The 22,317-nt window shown below is 36.8% G+C and overlaps 1 protein-coding gene across 2 annotated transcripts; it reads right to left on the reverse strand.

Moving 5' to 3' along the window:
* Positions 1-1,385: 1,385 nt before the first annotated feature.
* On the reverse strand, positions 1,386-22,316 carry LOC131894552 (disintegrin and metalloproteinase domain-containing protein 26A-like). Of its 2 annotated transcripts, XM_059244838.1 has the most exons (3): positions 22,184-22,307; positions 4,073-4,145; positions 1,386-3,985 (listed from the first exon to the last, which is right to left on the reverse strand). In XM_059244838.1, the coding sequence occupies exon 3, from the start codon at positions 3,845-3,847 to the stop codon at positions 1,553-1,555; it is 2,295 nt and encodes a 764-aa protein (XP_059100821.1). In that variant the 5' UTR covers positions 3,848-3,985; positions 4,073-4,145; positions 22,184-22,307; the 3' UTR covers positions 1,386-1,552. The 2 variants fall into 2 exon arrangements, with proteins under 2 accessions (XP_059100821.1, XP_059100820.1); XM_059244837.1 differs by lacking the exon at positions 4,073-4,145 and having other exon boundaries at positions 22,184-22,316.
* Between the last annotated feature and the right edge of the window lies 1 nt (position 22,317).

Below are 22,317 nucleotides of genomic sequence, written 5' to 3' on the forward strand. Positions count from 1 at the left end.
GTTGTGTGCCCTCTCTGGATCCCTATTTCAGACTGCTACCACACTAGGTATCTGCCATCAAACTCCCTCAGGCTTCTACTGTTCTACACAGTTGGCAGAGCTGGTGAGTCAATTAAGATTTCTTAAAGGGAGAAATTAGTTAAAAGGGAATTTTTTCCCCTGCATTAAAAAATTGGAAACATTTTTACAATGGAGGGAACTTGGTCTCTGTTTGATAACACATTAGGTAGTCTGAAAATGGAACAATTAAATGAGAGAGTAATTAGTGTTGATGGAATTTAAATAATGTCAATTATGAACATTATTGTTTGATCATTTTTGTTTTATCATTAATAAGGTTGTTGATATGTGTCAAGATAAAAGTTTTAGAAAAACTTGTTAAAGCAGATCATAGAGATATTCAAATCCAGACAGAAGAATTTAAATGTAAACCTATCTCAGCATTGCATTATATGGTTACCGAGAAACAGCCTAAGGCTTTCAAACATCCAACCTTAATCTATCCGGTAACCGTACAGAAACTGCCAAATGCTCAAAAAGTGTACGAGCTGATTTGGACCCCTGTGCAAATGTTAGATTTGAGGAGATTCAAGGAAGCTACAGTCTCATATGGTATGCATTCTTTGTAAAGCTGATGTTAAACTTGTGGTCAACTTGTAATAAAATTATCCCTCATGACTGGAAAGATTTGGTTACAACTGTTTAAGAGGTCTGTACCAACAGACAGGAAGTGATAGAGCTGTGCAGAGAGAGGAAGTAAGATGGCAGGGCACAGAAAAATCTATAAGATGTGAATCTACAGGAAGTAGCTCTCTTGGGCTGAGGATTCCAAGTAGTAGTAAGAACTTGTGGCTGGCTTGTTTTATTCCTCTGATCTTTCAGCTTTCTCCCCAATATCTGGCTCTGGGTTGTTATTAATAAGACTGTTTAGCAATTTATGTTACATTTTTCCACTCTGATTTGCTTTGGTAATTATGTTTCATAATAACAATAATTTCTTAACTAGGACAGGTCTGTTGGTGAGTTTTCAAATCTGTGTTAAAATCACCTGCAGAGTGAGAGCTACTGATTCCATCAAGGTGAGAGCTGAGACTACAGCAACCGTCCTCAGAACCTCAAACCCTTCCCTCAAGTTTCAGATCTCACTCTGGCTCTCCTAAGGGGCAGGTTCTAGCAGACAAGAATTGCCATGAGGAAATGGTATTTGCAGGTTCCTTCTCTTTATGTGACAAAGCAGACTGAAAAGGGGAAGGGCTTTAGAGCTGAGAGAAAACAAAAGCAAAGAAACACACATAGAAGACCATGGGTTAGATGTATGCTAATGGCCGACAGATATCAATTCCATTAAAAATACAGCAACAAAATGATGAAAATAAAGAAAAATATGAGTGTGGAAGGACCTCCTTTTATTTGATGGTGAATGGTTTTGATATTCAAACAAGGAGGTCTCCAAAATTTCTGGCCTTGGTTTTCTTACACACACAGTGATACTACTAGGTTCAGAAGTCTACAAGTTAATAAATGATGGATCTCCCAGAGAGTAAATATTTTCTTATTTTTTCTTTTTGTGGTCTTTTTTACTTTTACGCTTCTCACTTTTTCTCTTTTCACTTTTCTGACGTTTCTTAGATGAAGCCTTATGTTTAATTTTAGTGTTACGTTCTCTTTCAGGTTTATCAGGTTCAGGTTTATCAGGTTCAGGTTCTGGCTCTGACATTTGTTCTGGTTCAGTTTCTTGGTCTGATTTCTTTCTTCTAGTTAGACAAATCAAGAGAAATACAAAAAACAAAACCAAAAAAAGAATTGAAAGAGCTAGCATTAACTGCCTCCTCCTGCGCTTGCTCCTAAAATATATCTTTGGTGCTGGTCCACTGTCTATACTACCTCCATAGCCACTTAGTAGACAGTCTGGTGGCTCCCATTCCTCATCGCAATGGCAGTGTTGTTTATTGTTGCAGACTCCTTTGTTATTGCATTGGGCCGAACAGTTATTAAACAAAAAAGGGTTAGGGATACACTTCCTATCAATGCACATATAGCTTGGACCACAAGTTGTGCCATCTCTCACTGCTCCAACGTCCTCTGTGGTAATTCCAAAATGATAGTCCATACTCCAGCAGGTGACATCATTGAAGTGAGTCCAATGCACTGTTTCATGGTTTCTCCTCTGTGGAATCTCTTCTACATTTTCACACTGAATTCGTCCACAGAGTACATCAGCATTATCACATATTCTGTAGTTATGGCTATCGTTACCACAGTTACCGAAACGGTCACCCCTTCTGTTCATTTCCATGTAGCAAGTCTCATCTGCACTTTTGGCACTCCTGCCAAAAAGCGTCTGACAGTGTTCTTCGCGTTTAGGACATATCTTATTATAGCAGTAACTATCACCCCCGCAAAAAGTTCCATCTTCCTTGTATACATCTTCTGGACACTCAGCTGAAGTTCCATGACACCACTCTGGAAGGTCACATTCATTGTTCTCTTCTCTACACTCTGTGCCTGCTGGAATGAACTTGCAATCTTTGCAACAAAGCCCAGTAGCACATTCAGCATCAGGTTTGAACACACAGCCTTCACTACAGCATGCATCAGTCTCACATGAATCAGAGGATCCACAGTCACACTGCTCTCCTTCTTCAACTATATTATTCCCACACAAGGTGAGGTTTGGTTTTGTTAATACATCTGGAATATTGTATAGACAACTTGTTTTGGTAATCACTGAATACATAGCCTCATAACTGCAGTTGCTGAACTTACGGGCATTAGATTTTGATACAGCCATTATGCAGCTTGGTAACCCACAAGTACAGTATTTATCATCATGAGGCATACCCAAATTATGACCCAGCTCATGTACTGTATAGAATGCCATGCCTGGAAGTGAATCTGTCATGAAACTGTTAACTGCACAATTATTATTTTTGCAAATTGTTCCTACATAAGCTTGGCCTGAACTCCCAGTGTATGTTTGTCTGGCAAAAAGATGTGCAATATCATTTCTAATGCGATTGTCAATGTTATTCATCTTCCAAGCGCAGAAATTAGATAGGACATCACCTACAGATGCTGTTACATCGACATGGTTTGTTTGAGTCCAAACTTCCAGTGTAGTTAAAACCACCTCAACATCTATCTGAAGATAATAACCATTTATTCCATTGACAACTTGCAACATTTCCTGCATACAAGCTGTGACATTATTATTTTTGTAAACATATCGTTTATTATCTACTGCCACATAATATTCAAGATACTTGTGGTGGGTCCACCAATTCTCATATTGGCTTTGCATAAGTGTGGAGTCTTTGCTTTCTTGAATCTTCATTTGTCGTGCTATCTCTTCTTCTGTTAACCCACATCTCATAGAAAATGATTCTGAGTCCTCACTGTCTATTTTGTATACCAGATGTTCAAATGTGGATGTTTGGTTCTTGGGCATGATTTCATAAACTGTGCCATTTATCTCTATTATGCCTTGCAAACTCCCAAAACAGGTGTTAATAATGAGCATGGACTCAGGTTCTCCATCTACATAACCATGGTAGTAGCAGTCATTCTGAACAAAAGGCTGTTCTTCAAGGAGATCACCTTTGTCATTGTATGTGAACAGTAGGAAGTTCCTGGATATGAAGTATTTTGTGGGTTTCATGGTGATAATATGTCTCTCTCCTCCAAAGCGCAGGCTATAAGAGAGCCAGTCTGGGGAAATATCATGTGTACTAGGGTCAGTGACTCTCAAGGGTATCACTACTTCTGGAGGGCTACTGTACCTAGCATGTGCAGTTGGTGACCATACAGAGAGTAAGAGCAACATCCACAGGCAGAGCTGAAGGAACATGATTCTCTCATGGACCAGGGCCTCACCCACAGACACCAGAGGGCTTTGCTCTCTTAGTCCTCACTTTGTCTGGTTGCATGCAGCACTGGTCTTTAATGGTGTGTCTTCTGGCAGAATTGATCAATCAGAGCATCAGGACTAAAGGAAATAGTTAAACAAAGGGCAAATATAAGTAAATAATGATGAAGTCAGGTTAGAAAATAAAATAGCAAAAATTGGGCTTACATCAATTTATATTCCAAGGTGTGTCAACAGTGTTCATGGATTTTCTGTTTGATTGTATAACGTATACTTGCTCCTGTGAAAATTGATTTCTAATTTACTCCCAGCTTTTAATAACTTGCCTTCTTTTCCACATTGTTTCTGAATGTTTTAATTTTCAAATTTTCCTCAACAACAGTGAAAGATTTTATAAACTGAAAAATAATTTCATATTAGCTCTTGTAGTTCAATGACATTAATTTAAATTAAAAAACACTAAACCTTTTCCTGCTGATTGAGTACATTTATGTTCCTTTCTATCATTGCTTTGGCATAGCCATGGGTGTCAGAAGCCTCTCTCATACTGATCAGTTTGCTCATGTGTATTTTTCATTTTCTTTCTTAGGTATTATTATTAGTGAATGTGAGTGTGTGCAGTAGTGAAGTGAAGCTTGTGTGCCTGTTAACATATGTGTGGAGGCCATAGCTCATCCTAAATTGGTTCCTTAAAATCATATATCTTGTTTATGCTTTTATTTTTTACATTTTAATATTTTATCCTCTTATATATTTGCATTGATATGAGTGTCTGAGTACATGTGGTTGTATGTGTGTGTGTGTGTGTGTGTGTGTGTGTGTGTGTGTGTGTGTATGTGTGTATTTATGTAGAGTTTAAGAGTTAGTCTTGGATATCTTTCCTATGTCACTCTTCACCTTGGTTTCTGACACAAAGTTCATCTTTTACATGGCACTCACTAAAGAGGGGAGGCTGGTTGTTCAGCAAGCCTTAGTAATCTGCATATCTCTGCCTCTCCATTGTTGGCACTGCACGTACAGACCACTAAACCAGGCTTTTATATTGTTGCCGAGGATCAGTCTCACGTTCCTCTGCTTGTGAAGCATTCACTTTACCAATCAAACTATCTAACCTGTCCTGGGTCTTCATCTTAGTGTATAATTATTTGAAAAAAGTAGTCAAGTAAGGAACAAACTGTGTTACCAACTACAGTGCCAAGAGCCTAGAAAAATCATTTATAAAGATATTTAAGGACAATATTGTGGAATTATGTCTAAAATCCCAACATGAATATTCATTATTCATAAAAGTTTTAATTTACACTTAATAATTCTTATAGCATGCAGGTTGATGATATGTGGAAAGGAATTATTTATTCCTAATATAAAAATATTAAGATTGTACCAACAAATGTATGTCAGAATTAATGACTAAAACTCTAGTAACAAACAGAAGGTTAACAAAAACCCTTTAAGGAATAAATGAGCAAGCACAGACTTGTATTAATTTAGTTACTGTTAGCAATAATTCCAGCATCCAGAAATATTGAGAAATGATAACATTTTCATCCAAAATATGGCACATCTATAACAACAGAGATTTCAAGTTGACTCTCAGATGTCATCTTTTACCCTACCTTTTTTTCTCCCCATAACTTGATCAAATTCACCAATAGCTAACCATTTACTACGCAAGTTCTGTACAATTCAGGATGTAATTATCACAGTAAACACTCTAGAGTCACCATGATAAAATTGAAGAGATTAGAAATAATGAAAGGAAATGCCATCCCCAGACCTGAACAACTGGAAGGGAATTAAGGGATTTTTTTTTTTTGCGTCTATCCTTTACAATAAATGTCATAAGAGACTTACCACCAGATGCAATGATGCCCATGGTTACTTCTAGTTATGTCCTTGCTCATGAAGCATTTGTAAAGCCCTTCTTAGTAGCAAAGGTTTTTTTGTTGTTCTTTTTCATTTGTTTGAGAATGCATAAGAGACCACGAATTCTTTCCTTTCTTTGTCTCTCACGGAGAAAGCCCTAGATCCCTGTGTCTAATGATAAGATCCTCTCATTTTACAGAATTTTGCAACTGGTGAGATTCTTCCGAACAGTGCTTCTACCACTTCAACCTGTTAATTTGTTTTTCTTATTCCATGAGAGTAAGTCTAACTTCCTTCTCCTCATGTTCTATGATCTACTATCTCCAGAGTGAATATATCTCATACCTTGCTTACATTTTCCTCATACACTACAAATTCAGCTGAACTCTGTGTTTTTATTCATATTGTAAATGTTGTTGGTATTTATTTACACAGTATTGAACCTAATATGGAATATTCAAAATCTTCTAATCTTAGAAAATAATTCCATAATTTTTAGAAAATACTCTACCCAGTGATTCTCAACCTGGGTGTTGCAACCCCCTGCAGGGGCAGGGAGGATTGAACCTTTCACATGGGTCTCCCAGGACTGTCAGAAAACCCAGATATTTACATCACCATTTATAACAGTAGCAAAATTACAGTTACGAAGTAGCAATGAAAATAATCTTATGGTTGGGGATCACCATATCATGAGGACCTGTATCAAAGGGTCACAACATTGGGAAGGTTGAGAACCTCTGCTCTAAGGAATCAAGTGTCTACTATTAGTTTCCTTTCTAATAAGTAATCTTATTTAGATTACTTATTAGTAATCTGTACTTTCAATAAGTATCTCAGAGACATTGCACACTTGCTCATGTAGATGTAGATGCTTTGTCTACTTCATAAAACAACTATTAAAACTAATTCATGAATTTAGAATTGTAGGGGTAACTGTGTAGGTTAAATTTCTTTGGTAGACAGCTGAGAAAATATCAATCTGAGACCAGTATATTTTATAAGCTGTTGAAGGCAAATGGTAGAAACAAGTGTATTTAAGGTTACTAGTTTCAAAAAGCTTGGTGACCTGCCAGTGTGCTGCATTGACTCTTTCATCATTTTTTCTTATTAATTTCCTTGAGGATTTTACACTTTATATTATGTTCTTCCTCACCCTTCAATTCTCCCAGAACCCTTCTCCCTTCCAATCTACCCAACTTCATGTTGTTTCTCTCTAAAAAATACAAACAAACAAATCATAAAAGAAAGACTGCAGAAAACATGAAGTCCAGTTTGTGCTGCCATCATTGGGTCAGCCCTTGAGTGAGTTAGTGAGTGGGGTTTATATACCCTTGTTTCACTACATTGAAGAAAACCAATTTCCTTACTCTTAGCAGTTTCCACTTACAGAGAGCTTCCTGCCTAGGGGTGGAGCTTCACAATCTTTCATTTAATTTTTTTCCAGAAAATATCTTTTGATCATATTTTTTTAAGTGATGGGACTTTGTGCCCACTTCTCCTTCCTGATGAGATTCTCTGTGGCTTGAGCTTGTGTAAGTCTTGTTTTCACAGTTTTGTGAGTTCATATGTGTGTCTGTCTTATTATATGTGGAGAATTCAAGTTTCATAAAGTCATCTATCACTTCTGACTCTTAGAATCTTTCCATTTCCCTCTTCACATAGATCTCTAAGTCTTGAGGGGAGGGATTTGATAAAGACATCCCCTTTAGGACTGAGACTTCCAACTTTATCGCTTTCTATTGTTGTGGATCTCTGTGCTATTTACCATCCAGTGCATGAAGAAGCTCTTTGATGAGGGTTGAGTGACACTCTGAACTATAGATATAATATGTTATTAGGAGTCATATTCTTGTAATATTCATTTAGTAGAATAATAGTAGTATGTTTCCATCTAGGTCCCATGACTTCTAGTCTAAGATTCTTGGCCACATATAAACAACATCAAATATGGGTTCACTATTATGAAGTGTTGCTTAAATCCAATTACAGATGGATTGGTGATTCCCCTAACTGTTTATTCACTCCTTCTACTGTCATTCAGTGAACACATTTTGTAGGCATATCATTACTATAGCTTCGTACAGCTGTATTACAGCTGGATTAGACTGACTGTTACTTGGCTATTCTAGTAGCATATATAGCACCTTTAAGATATACATTGAACTTGCCAGTATGAATGAAGCTTCCAGTTGTCTATCATCAATATTTATCTATGTTATACACCCTAAGTATGTTATCATCACCAATAGTGTCTTACATTAGTTGTAGTAGGTACCCAATCAAATGGGAAATATCCTGTATTGATTCAAGTTCTATGCAACACTCTAACAACTCAAAAAGATGTAATCCAATCTGGGTACTGGGGGTTTTATTTGGTAGCTTTAGATGTCCAATTTTTCTCATTGTATGGTGACCTCATTTAAATTCCTTTTATGTGTGTATATATTTTGGGATGCTTTTACAGTAGTAGGTGTTCATATCATTTCTTTACAGCCTTACCGTTAGTTATCCCTCCCAATATTTCTGTCTCTATTCAGTCCTCCCATCATCCACCTCCTTTAATATTTCTGTTTTAACATCTCCATTATTTTGTTATAATTCTACATTCTATAAACCCTTCCTGGGCAGATCCTCTTTTGCCCCATGGTCCTTTATTAGACACCTAACCTCTGTGTTTATTCTAAATGAAACATACATTTCTAAACTATAAAAAGCAACATCCATATTTATAAGAATCATGTAATGATTGTCTTTCTTGGTCTGGCTTACCCTCCTCAAGATGGTTGTTTTTGTCCCCATACATTTACTGGCAAATTTTGTGTTTTAACAACTGAATACTATTCCATGGTGTAAAAATACTACATTTTCTTGTCTTTTCATCATCTGATGGTCAACTTTGCCATCATTCTGGCAATTATGAGTAAAGTAACAAGGATAAATAATTATCTCTGTGGTAATATGTATAGTCCTTATGGCATATGCTTCTGATTTGTACAGATAGACCTTGGAGTAAATTTATTTTAATTTTCTCAGGAGTCTCCACACTGAATCCATAAAGACCATACTAGTTTGTACTCCCCCCTGCAAATAATAACTGTTGTGTATTGTCTACATCCTAGCCAGCTTATCATGTCTGATTTCATTAATCTTGCCCATTGCAACTGAAATAAAATGAAATTTCAAAATAATTTTAATTATTTGCTAATTAAAGTTGGTTATATCTGGAAGCTTGGTACATGCTAATGTTCTTCTTTGACCCTTCATTCTTGTTATTTCCACATCTGCACTATGACCCTCTTTGGATTTTCAAAACCTTTTATTATATACACCATAAAAATTTGCTTGTAAACAGTCCAAATTTGACCTGATGTTTTCTACTTGTAATGATTTTCTATAATGTTCATAATAAGGTAACATGAACTGACTGCATTCAGTAGCATAAATTTGTTGTTTGGCAGATTTAGAGACCAGAATCTCAATAACATGATGCCTTCAGAGCCAAACTTCCTCTCATATTGCTAAGGAATGACTAACTTCCAGATACTTCTTCAGTCTGGTGGTTCCTTGAGTAGTGAACATTATGCTATTTTTTACTTACCATTATATCCAGTGTCCAAATTTTTTTCATTTAAATGAACTGTGATTTACATCATAAAATGTAGCTATTACAAAAAAAATACTATTTTTGAGTAATGTCAGAACTGATAAAATGTCAGATTTAACATGATACATGGGTAGGCTCTTTAGAATTGCTGGCTACTATGAACAGAGAAGCAACAAATGTGAATTAGCAAGTAATTCTTGAGTAAGATGTAGAACCCTTTTGAGTCTGTGCATCAGACTAGTATACCTGGACATTAAGTTGATTGATTTTTCAGATCTTTAAGGAACCTTCACACTAACCTGAATCATGACATATCAGTTTATACTCTGACTTACTTAGGATACTTTTGCTGGGATAAAACACCATGACCAAAGGGAATATGATGATATAAGGTTTGTTTCTGCTTACAGACTCACAGCACAGTCCATCCCTCTGAATTCAGGAAAAGAGCTGTAGCAGGTCAGGAGTCAAGAACTGAAGCAGAAGCCATGGAGAAGTGCTGTTGACTAGCTTGCTCCTCATAGCTTGCACAGCCTAAATTCTTATAACATGCAGGACCACCAAACCTCAGGTGGCACTGCCCAAGAGAGTTGTAGCTTGCAGCATTGATGATTATTCAGCCTTATGAGTCTAAAAACCTTCTGTATAGCAAAAGAAGCTATCACTCAAGTACAGAGGCCCCAGCAGAACGGGCAAAACTCTTTAGCAAATATACATTTGACAGAGGGTCATTAATTAGAATATCCAAAGATCTCCAAAACAAAAACAACAAACAAACAAAAAACCCAGGACATCCAGAAAACGAATAACCTAATTATAAATGGAGTACAGAACTGAACAGAGAGTACTCAAAAAATGAGTCAACCAGTGGTTGTGAAACACATAAAATGTTGAAGCTCTGTAGTCCTAAGTGAAATCCAAATAATTTTGATATTTTATATGACCTAAATCAGTATGGCCCAGATCAATGAAACAAACAGGAGCAGATTCTAGGGAGGCTGTGTATAAAGGGTAATTCTCATTCATTGCCAGTGGATGCACAAACTGATAGAGCCGCTTGTTGTAGAATATTATTTTAAAGTGTGTTACTTTTGTTTATGTTATATTTGTTTAATGAGATGACTATGTGTTACTATGTTTGTCTAAAACACATGACAGTCTAATAAAAAACTGAACAATCAATAGCAAGGCAGGAGAAAGGATAGTTTGGTCTGGCAGGCAGAGAGGATATATAGAAGGAGAAATCTGAAAGAAAAAAAGAAGTAGTCAGAGAAGGAGGAGGACTCCAGGGGCCAGCCACCCAGCTACACAACAAGCCACAGAGTAAGAAACAAAGAAAGGTATACAGGTATTGAGAGGGAAAAGCCCAGAGGCAAAAGATAGATGGGATAATTTAAATGAAGGAATGCTGGCAAGAAACAAGCCAACCTGAGACCGAGTATTTATAATTAAGAATAAGCCTTCCTGTGTAACTCATTTGGGAGCTGGGATGTGAGCCCCCCAAAAGAGCAAAAATAACAACATTTTTGCCTCCATGGTGGGGCCAGTATTTCCACGTAGGGCTTGAGAAAACTTAAGCTCCTTTAAGAAACTCTGTTGACAGCAGAACGTTTAAACAGCCTTTTTTTCACATTAAATAGGAACAAAAAAACTAAGTAAAAACACTTGATACAGTACAGGGCACTAACATTTCATAGCTGGGGGGTTGAATGCAGTTCCTGGTCATGCACCTCCAATTGGGGTGCGAGGTTTAGGCTTGGCTTTCAGGACCTGAGAAGGTGGTAGAGCCTGCCAACAAAGCCATTTGTGGAGGTCCCAGGCTGCTCTGTTTAGCAGTTTATTGCTCATGCAGACAAAATGGCTAAAAAATACACAATAAAAGAGGTTCAGATAGAAAACCTTGAAGACATAACAGTGTGTTTAACAATGTCCATGGGCTTAGAAAAAGAAAAAAGGGCATAATCATAGAATGAAATGAGTAGTTAAAAAATTAAGTCTTGAAGAATGAAGTAAAATAATAAAAAAGAATAAGCCACATGGAGATGGGAAATACACAGAGAGTCTGGATCCTCTATGTTATTGTGTTGATTTTACATTTTTTGATCGTTGAGAACCTGCTAGGAGACATGGGATTTTGAACTGACTGCTAAATTGAACCTGCTTAGATACTTTAGAAATGCTTAACTTTAAAAAAGAAATCAAAGAATGTGTTACTTTGTGAAAGAGGTTTTGCTTTTGTTTCCACAGAAAACAAGTGGCTGTGGATTCGTTCCAGATTAATATAGATCAGGTTTGATAGAGGGTGAACCTCCTGAATCTTGACAGGTGATATATATCAACAAAGATTATAGCTAATCTTCCCAGGACTTGACCATTATCTCAAGTTATCTCTTTGGGAACCTAAAGATGCTTCCTCCGTAGATAGCAGGAACCAGTTTGGAAAAAATGGTGTTGAAATTCCCAAGAGTTGGCAGGTATGAGTTTGGTTGTTTGGTGGGTTATGGATGTTTGTTATAATTTAGGGGAATATAAGAATATAGGATAAAAAGACAACTATTAATCTCTGATATTTTGCATTGGCATGGATTTTGAAATACTGATACAGTTTCAAAATTAATTTTGTTACACTGTGTATATGTTTCTACTCTTGTTTGGGGGAATTGTACTTCTGCAGTTCATTTAAAAATGCAATGTAGAAAGAAGAAATGAGGTTAGTAGTTAATGTATAATATTTAAATTTATAATCACATTAAGTATGTTTTCTAGTTTAAATAGGTATATATTAGCTAGATAAATGGTCTTCAGATACTTTAAAAACCTACAGAATATGGCATTTAAAATATTTTATTAACCTAAGGCTTTTCATGACAATGGGACACATCTGCTCCTGACAGCACTAATTTACTTCAGAGATGATGGGCATTGAGAAACTACTTATGGACTTTGCTTTCATTGTAGCAAAGTTAGCCACAGGGCAAAGAAAATGCTCTTGCCTTTGACTGCTGACAATGTGCTGACAATGGACATGCAGGACACAGGAAAAAGACTGTTGAACTTTGCCAAAACAAAGAGGGACAGTCCTTTAAAATTCCTTCTTCACAGAAGAATGTGCCAGATATTCTGCAGGACACAGAGGAAAGCAACTGATTAATTTCGCCAGTGCAGGGCAAGACAGTCCTTCAAGTTTCCTGCTTCGTTGATGAGTCTGCCAGACACTCTGGGCCTGTGGGTTGAAAATGGATGCCCCAATGTTGCAGAGAAACTTTAGGTCACTATCCAGGCAGTCAGATGTCCCTGTCATTTCTAGAGTCTTGGAGGTTGCTTGCAATGTACTTCCTGTTTACTCAAGTAAAGCTCCTACCCAAAGCGGTTGGCATATTTCTACAAGATAAATACTCATCTACATTCACTGAGGATCTATTTATAACAGTCAGAAAATAGAAACAGCCTAGATTTTCATTGACAGATAAATTGAATGATAAAAATATGGTATATTTACATATATAATATTGTTCATTTGTTAAGAAAATAAAATTATGGAATTTGCAGGTAGTAGGTGGAGCTGGAGACAATCATCTTGACTGAAACAACCCAGACCCAGAAAAATAAACATTGCATATCTTCTCTTATTTGGGGATGGTGCCATTTATGCCTTAGCAGTGTTTGTTTCATTTGGACTATCCACATAAGTTAGTTAGTAAGTAAAGGGCCAGAGAGCGGTATGAGGGGTCTTTCGAAGAAAAGGGAAATAGAACATAGTGCTATAATTGGATAAGGAGGAAATCAAAATAGAAGGATGAAATGAGGAGAGGGATGGGAGATGGGGGCATATGAGAAGGGATAACTAAAACTAATGAATGGCCTTTTAGAAACCCACTACAAATGCTTCCTAAAATTTATATACAGTTTACATAGAGTTACCATACACTGAGGGATACAGTGCCCTAAATAGACATTTCATTCATCCCAATTGCACTCTGAGCACCAACAATGAATTTCAGAGATGGAGACAGCATATCAAAATTTTGCACAACTTCAAATAAACCAAATCTCAGGAGGAATAACGGGAAATGAGTACAAAGTTCCACCCCACCCAAGAAATTATTTGTAATTAATAGCTTCTGGGAGAGAAAAAAAATCAGTATTCTTCAATAGAATGACATTGGGTATATCAGCTACCATCCAGAAAGGAGGTACAAATGCTCAGGCATATCTGGACAACAACAAATAGACTCCAGGGTTTTCTTTGGTTTGTGCGTGTGTGTACATGTGTGCGTGTGTATGTATGTGTGCGTGCATGCGCACGCGTGCACGAGAGAGAGAGAGAGAGAGAGAGAGAGAGAGAGAGAGAGAGAGAGAGAGAGAGAGAGAGAGAAGTTTGGTGTTGACTTTGACATTTTATGAGAAAAATATGAATTTACATGTGATTCAGGGAGTCTGGAAGTAGTTTAAGTAAGGGGAATTATGTGACCAAAAAACATTGTATGAGTAGTTAATAAAAGGAAAAAAAAACAACTCTCACCAAGACCAGGGGCTGTGGATGAAGTGTTTACAACATCAATATATCAATACAAGAAACTCCTGAGTTCATATTTCCAGAGCCAAGACAAGAAATTGGAAATGGTACACTAGCCCTTTGAAGTTAGGTAAAGCAGGCAGATTCCATGGGTTTCTTGCCAGCATTTCTTGGAGAAATGGGTTGAATAAAGTTCAGAAAGAGAGCCTGTCTCAAAACCTAATGGAAATGTTGTAGACATTACTAACACCCAATGGGCTTCAAGAGGGCTTCTCAAAACAAAACAAAACAAAATATTAAACCAAAAGAAAAATTTATATTGCTGTGGGGTATACACCAGATACAACTGTTTGAACATGGGTTTAAGCCAATAGAAAGTCTATTTGCCTCTAGTGACTACACTGGGTGTTTAGGATCCCAGTACATACTGAGCCTCTATCAGAATGAACTTTTAAGCACAAAACCCTTTTTTTGAGTTGACAAATTCCAGTTAACAATAACAGTTAGAAGCAGAACTTCAGAAGTTAAAAACAGCAAGTTTAGTACACCAGTACATTTTGAAACTTTCCTAAAAGTATATGGACTTTCATGGATTAGGTCTTTGTTTTAGTTTTGGCAGGTGGTGCTGTCTATATGCTGAGCTTTACAGTCTAAATGGCACTTCAATCGTGAAGTTGTACTAAGGTCTGGGGGCCTGTTACACAGATAAAGTAAAGCAAAAATCACCAATAAATTTTAACTAAAATATGATGATCCAATCACATGTTATAATATAACTTCAAAAGATCAAAGGGGAAGTGAATACAGGAATCAGCAAGACAAAAATGACAGATAATGTGTTTCAATGTGCCTGGATACAAACTCCTTTATAAATGACAACCACACTAATAAGAAAACCATACAAAGATTCCATTCAAAATAGCTTCAAAAGATCATTTTTCTTCTATATGTTTATCTTGTTCAACTCTAATGTGACAGTCTTGTTTTATCTTATTACATTTTTAGTTTTATTTTATTATTATCTCTTAGAAGCATTTTCATTTCTAATAAGGGAGTGGATTTGAGTGAGAGGGAAGATGTGGAAAAACTTGGAGGTGTAGAGTGAGGGGACACCATAATTAAGATATATTTTGTGAGAAAACTATTTTAATAAAAGGAAAAAAAGATCCATTTTATAATATTTGAAATTATCAACTAACAATTTAAAAGTACTTTTAAATAAAACAAAATAAGAAGGCATGTATCTGAATAGAAAACCTTCAAAATAAAAAATTTAAATATCTACTAAATTTTAAAAATCATTCAAAACCATTAATGACCAGGAAAATAAAAATTAACACTTTTTTGTTTCTATCCCCCTCCAGTCAGAAGGGATATCATTGAAAAAACCAAAGGAGAGCCATCTACTTGCCTGAGGAACATGTGTCTTATGCCTGTGGTTCACTGCCCCGTTTGAGCACACACTTTCCGGTAGAGAGCCCCACTCATTCTGGTAACCCCATCCACCAATACTCTGGAATGTTACCATCTATCTCTGGTCAGAGTCTAGACTCTTACCATTGTTGTAGGGAGCCCACCAGAGATGACCACTCAGACAGAATTTATAGCTCTCAACTGATGAGAGGAACAAGAATTCTTTAATGTTTGGGTTGGAATGTTCTGTACTTGTCTGTTAGGTCCTTTTGAATAAGGGCTCACTTTAACTACTGAGTTTCACTTCAGATAACCTGTGTCTATTGTGAGAGGGGGTTGAGTTGGCCAAATATCACTGTGTTATAGTGAATCTGTCATTAAAATATAATTGTATTTTTTATGAAATTGTTTGCATATTGAGTCTGTGTTTAGGATTGTAGTATCATATTTTTATCATTTTCTTTAATGAGTAATCTCTTCTGATTGGTTTCAATTTGCAGCCTATATGCTGGTGGGAATGAGTGGAGTTGATTGAGCAAGACAGTGAAGGGTTCCCCCATCTTTAACATCAAGGATAGATATCACTTCAGGGCAAAAGGATTGAAAAAGATATTCCAAGGAAATTGATCCAAGAAACAAGCTGATATAGCCATTTTAATATCTGACAAAATAGATTTCAAACCAAAACTAATCAGAAGAAATAGGGAGGACACTATGGACTCATTAAAGGAGAACTCCATGAAGATGCTATTGCAATTCTAAACATCTATGCACCAAACACAAGTGCACACAAGTTTATAAAAGAAACTACTACTAGAGAAAAAAATCACACAGTGACCCCTATACAGTGAGAGTAGATGACTTCAATACCCTACTCTCACCACTAAACACTAAACAGAGAAATTCTAGATAAAACTGACATTAGCAACCAAATAGACCCAACTGATATTCATAGAACATTTCACTCAAACACAAAATAATATACCTTCTTCTCAGCAGCTCATGGCACTTATTTCAAAATTGCCTATGGACCTGGACACAAATCAACTCTCAATAGGAAGAAGGAATTTGAAATAGCACCCTGTGTCTCATCTGACCACCATGGATTGTAACTGAGTATCAACAACAGAAAGAACAGAAAACTTACAAACTCATGAACACTTAATTACCCACTAAGGAATGAAAGGGGTTGAGACAAAATTTAAGAAAGAAATTTATAACATTTTAGAATTGAATGAAAATGAATACAGAACATATCCAAATTTATGGGACACAATGAGGCAGTTCTAAGGTACAAGTTCATAGCTCTAAGTCCTTACATAACCTGAATGCTCTAGAACAAAGGAAGAAAGAGTACACAAAAGGATTAGATGTCAAGAAGTAACCAGAGCTGAGTCAATATAACAAAAGCAAACCACACACCCCCAAAACACTACAAAAATCAATGAAACAAAGAGTTATTTCTTTGAGAAAATCAGTAAGATTGACAACCCCTTAGCCAAATTATCTGAAAGGCTCAGGGAGATAACCCAAACTAGAAAAATTAGAGATGAAAAGGGGGACATAACAAAAGTCACTGAGGAAATTTAGAGAATCATAAGGACATAGTTTAAAAACCTGTACACCACCAGTTACTGGATGAAGGCTCTATGATGACAGTTAGGGTATCCACTAATCTGATTACCAGGGTTGGCCAGTTCAGGCTCACTATTGCTAGTAGTCTAATCTGGGGTTGTCCTTGTGGGTTCCTGGGAATTTCCCAAGTACCACGTTTTTCCCTTCCCTCATTATGTCTTTCTCTGTCAAGATACCTCTTTCTTTGCTCTTTCACTCCATCCCTCTCCCAGTTTGACCATCACATCCCTCATGTTCTCATCCCCCATCTCTTCCCCTGTATTTCCCCCATCCCCCATCATTCATGTACAAAATGTGTTCTACTTCCTGTATACAAACCACAAACACATCAAGAAAAAAATCAAGGAAACAATACCATTTACAATAGCCTAATCTACTTATCTATATCTTTCTATATATATATATATATATATATATATATATATAATCTTGTGTTAAATCTAACTACAGAAGTAAAATACTTGTACAAACATACTTTTAGGACAGTGAAGAAAAGAATTTGAAGAAGATACTCGAGGATGAAAAGACCTTCCATGCTCATGGATTGGCAGGATTTTATTGTGGAAATGTTAAAATTACAAAAATCAGTGAAGAAATTTGATGCTATTCTCATCAAAATTTCAATGCAATTATTCATAGAAATTGAGAAGTACAATGTCAAATTTTTATGAAATACAAAATACCCAATGTATTCAAAATAATTCTGAACAACAATAATAACAAAAACCTGCTGGAGGTATCATAATTCCAATGTTAAGTTAAACTACAGTGCTAAGGTAACACAGTAAACATGATACTGATATACAAATAGACTCATCAGCAAAGGGAGCATCAGGTTCCCCAAGGCAGCCCTCTTGACAGCAAGAGTAACTTTTTCAGGAATCAGATGATCCACGAAGACACTGCTCTCTGTCTTCAGTCTAACTATATCACAGAGCTTCTATGTCACTAGACTTTCTTCAAGTGTTAAGTTGTTTAAACATGTCTCCTGAAAATGTTGTTCCATAACCAAGCATAACTGCTGTTGCTGAATCTATTGGACAATGTTTTTTCCCCCCTGGGGCCATTGTGCAGTTTTTCTCCCACATTTACAATAAGTACTGTCATGACCTATGCCCAAATTATGACCCAGCTCATGTACTATAGTGTAGGTTAGATAACCCAGTGAGTATGAGAGGAAAATGTTGACTCCACAATTTTGATTTTGAACCCTGTTTCAACATTGGCTAGTACTAAATAACCAGGATAGCCTTGCCTTGCCCACAGATATATGACATCATGCCTGTGATGCTGCATGTTTTTTCTATTCAAATTGTAAAAATCTTTTAAGACTTGATATATTCTTCCTTATACTTATAGCAGATTTTGTTCAGTCTAGATCTAGGTCCACCTAAAAACACATCAGTAAAAACACCTGTTTGAATGTAATAGCCACTCATTCCACTGATACTATATTCTGATAATACTTGATTCTGATAGGTTGTAATACCTCCCATGTAAACAAGTTGTTTATTACCTAGTACCACAAAATATTCAATAATCTACTGGTTCTCATAACTGTTTTGCCTCACTTTGGAAGTATGGAAGAAAGGCTCTTGGGCATAATTTCATGATGTTGTATATAGTACTATTTATCTCCAATATGCCTTGTAAAGCTTCCAAATGGGTGGTTAGAACAACCATGGATTCAGAGTTTTCATGGCCTAGTCATGGTAATAGCAGTCTTTCTGTACTAAGGTTGTTTCTGAAGGACATACATTGCTAGAGTTTTTCTCTCTGGGAACCGCCAAGCCCCCGGCAGTCCCGTATCCCACTTATAAAATAAACATACATACACTTATGTTATTTAAATTGCTCAGCCATTAGCTCAGGTCTACCATTGTCTACCTCTGACTCTTATACTCAGCCCATTTTTTGTTAATCTATGTGTCGCCATGTGTTCCGTGGCTTTACCTGCTGTCTTAAATGATGCTCCCTGGAATGCACGCTGGCGACTCCTCTTCTCTTCTCTGCCTTCCTGTTCTCTCAATTCTCCTTTCTGCTAGTCCTGCCTATACTTCCTGCCTGGCTACAGGCAAATCAGTATTTTATTTATCAATCAAACATCCACAGCACATATAACTATGGTCAGTGTAGATAGACAATGAGAAATATTTGAGTATCAAGTATTTGTTGGGCTTCATGGTGATAATGTGTCTCTGGCCTCCAAAATATAGGGTATAAGACAACCAGCCTGTGAAGTTCTGTCTCTATTCTTGTGAATGACCCTTGAGCATATATAACCACTTCTGGGGGAAGGTGTTGCATTGAGCATATAAAGCTTTTAGCTATACAGAAAAAAAAGCCACCTTCACAGCCAAAGCTGCAGGCAAGTTATCCTCACCTGCACCAGCATCTCAGCCAGAGCCACCATATCCTTGCGAGAACCAATGAGGAGCAGAAATCCCTGTAGTCTATGGCTTCAAATTGTCTGTCTTTTATGTTTTACTGGTATGTATTTTTTCTGAGTTTATCTATCAGAGCATCATGAATAAAAGACACATGGCAAAGAAAGACAGACCCGTGTATACTAAAGTATGAGCAAGTCAGGTAGGAGAAAATGATAGAGTATGTACTAAAATGGATTGGATATTAGTTCAAGGTATATGAACAGTATGCTTGTATTTTCTGTTAAGTTTGATGAAAGTACTTTTGTTTCTGTAGAGATGTATTTTTCATACAGTCCCAATTTTTAAAATTATTTTGCTTTTCCATGTTGTTTCTAAATGTTATCATTTTATAACATTCTACAATAACCGAAAGAATCCTCTTCTAAAATGGGTGTTGTATGTTTTTGTTTTTGTTTATAGTTTTTATTATTGAATTTCTGTCATGGTGATTTGTAGCAGGCTTTCTTGGATTGCCAGCTCCCAAATCACAACACAGAGACTTGTTATTAATTATGAAAGCTTGACCTTAGCATATGCTTGCATCTAACTCTTATAACTTAAATTAACCCATTTCTACTAATCTACTTGCTGCCACATGGCTCGTGGCTTTCACCTCTCCTTCTGCATGTCCTGCTTCCTCTCTGGCTCCTCTGGTGTCCCTCCCCCGGCCCTAGATTCATCTTCTCTTCATTTCTCTCCACTCCGAAGTCCCACCTCACCTCTTCCTGCCTGCCTAGTGGACATTCAGGTTTTTATCCAACCAATCAGAAGTCGCATTGGCAAACACACATCTTCACAGTGTACAGAAAGATCATTTCACAACAATGAGTGATGTAAAGCTAAACTGAATTCTGGCTTATTAAGTACAGGTTGGATGCTCATTTCAGTCCATGCCTTGTTATTGCAAAAGGAGAAAGGAAATTGTTTCAAGACAAACATTTTTCTCATTTGGATTTTAGTGTATGTGTGTTCTAGGCATGAATGCCAAGGTTGTATGGTTTGTGTGCAGGTTCATAGTACATGTACTTCTCTGTATGTATGTAGGACAGAGTATATCCTAGAATGGTAGTTGTCTGGAGGCATATACATTGATTCTATGTTTTACTTTTTACACTGCTATATTTTTTGGTTTTTTGGGGCGGTATATGTGTGTTTACATAGATATGTGTGTGAGTGTGTATGTGCAGATTGTATCTATGTGTGTGGGGGGGTGGGTGTTTGTGTTTGTGAGAGTGAGAGAGATTGAGAGAGGGGGAGAGAAAGAGGCAGAGACAGAGAGGAAGAGGGAGACAGAGAGAGGAAGAGAAAGGCCCTTATTTTTTTTAAATGTTGGTTGATTTCCACTGGTCAATGTGAAGTATACCAGGGAACTGTAGTTATTTAACTATAAAATTTGAATATATTCCAGAGAAGATATGAGGTATGATAATCATGATTTGAACAAAGAAAGGGACTTGTAGAAAATTATGAGGTCAGGAATTGGACAATATGGGAGCTACAACATAGGTCTTGGAAGCCATGAAGACAGTTGGGAAAATATATCAACTCATTATGCATGTTTAAAAGGAGAGAGAGAGAGAGAGAGAGAGAGAGAGAGAGAGAGAGAGAGAGAGAGAGAGAGAGAGCGCTGACTTAGTTTAAAAAAAGGACTGTCTTTAGGGGAGCATTTCAAAGTCATTATCCAACCTCCTTTTTGACATAGAGTCTGGCATTGACTTAAAGCTCACTAAAAAGATTCAACTGGCTGGACAGACATTCCCAGCCATTCTCCTGTCTCTGCCTCCTGACACTGCTAGGAGTCCAAGCACATGCTGCTAATGCCTGCTGTTAGAATATGTTGGTGTTCATACTCAGGTTTTCAAGTTTCTGATGCATATCCTTTACCAGCTCAGGTCTCTCTTCCATCCAGTGTGCTCATTTTCTTAGAAACAAGAGTGTCCTATTGGTGAAGAAAACTAATTAAGAAAAGAAGAGAACTGCAACACAATAGTGCCAAAAGGCCATAGGAGATATTCTCCATAAAATAGATTTTGAAGACAATATCTTGAACTTGTGATTAAAAATTTGACATGCTAAGTTTCTGTCCAAAATTGAATACTTTCATTGAAAATCTGGTGCAGAATGATATTAACAGAGTCTTCCAGGCAACTCCAAAATGCCATCTTTTATCCATTGCTTTTCCCTCTTATATTTTCATCAAATTCATCAGTAACTAGAAACTCACTATCTAGGCTCTCTGTTATCCAGAGAATATTAAACCACATTAAAAAGACCATGCTGCACTCTCCACTCTACACAAGCAAAGTAAGCTGTGCTTCTTACTCTGAGGTCTATAATTTCAGTACTCAGGAGCTTCAGGCAAGAGCATCAGTACTTCTGAAGTACATAGCAAGCACAAGGCCAGCCTGAACTACATGAAACCATGTTTAAAAACAAACATCTTCTGGCTGAATGAAGGAATACTCTCATGAAGTTCAGCACTTCCATGAAAATTCAAAAGAATTTAGTGAAACTTAGACTACCTAGCAGTTTCCTTGATACAAGTATCCAATATCAAACATTATATATAATGCAGTAACATTTTTTTAAAAATGAGCATGCATTTTAATCTCCAAATAAACTAATATCGTTGATTTTCCTGTGAGTAGAACTGTCTATCACAATGCCCAATGTCACGACAAACTACAAGAACAATGAGAAAAACTCTACAGAGTCATCAAAGAAAGAGAGAAAAGCAGTAGATATTTAAAGGAAATGCCATGCCCCCAATTTTAAACAATTGGCAAAGAATTAGGGGATGTATTTTTATTCTCCTGGTAATCATCTGTCCTTCTGTCCTCTAGAAGACTTACCATGATGGAGTGATGCCCATAGCTCTAGTTCTGACTCTGCTGTGGAATCATTTGTAACACCTGTCTTCTGAGACCACTCATGATATAGGAAACTCAAGGGCTCTCCTTTGTCTCTCATGGACAAGGTTCTAGAA

This window comes from Peromyscus eremicus, chromosome 17 (genome assembly GCF_949786415.1).
Source record: "Peromyscus eremicus chromosome 17, PerEre_H2_v1, whole genome shotgun sequence".
NCBI lineage: Eukaryota > Metazoa > Chordata > Mammalia > Rodentia > Cricetidae > Peromyscus > Peromyscus eremicus.

Coding starts and splice junctions, on each gene's coding strand:
- LOC131894552 (XM_059244837.1), bottom strand. CDS start 3,847: ATGTTCCTTCAGCTCTGCCTGTGGATGTTGCTCTTACTCTCTGTATGG.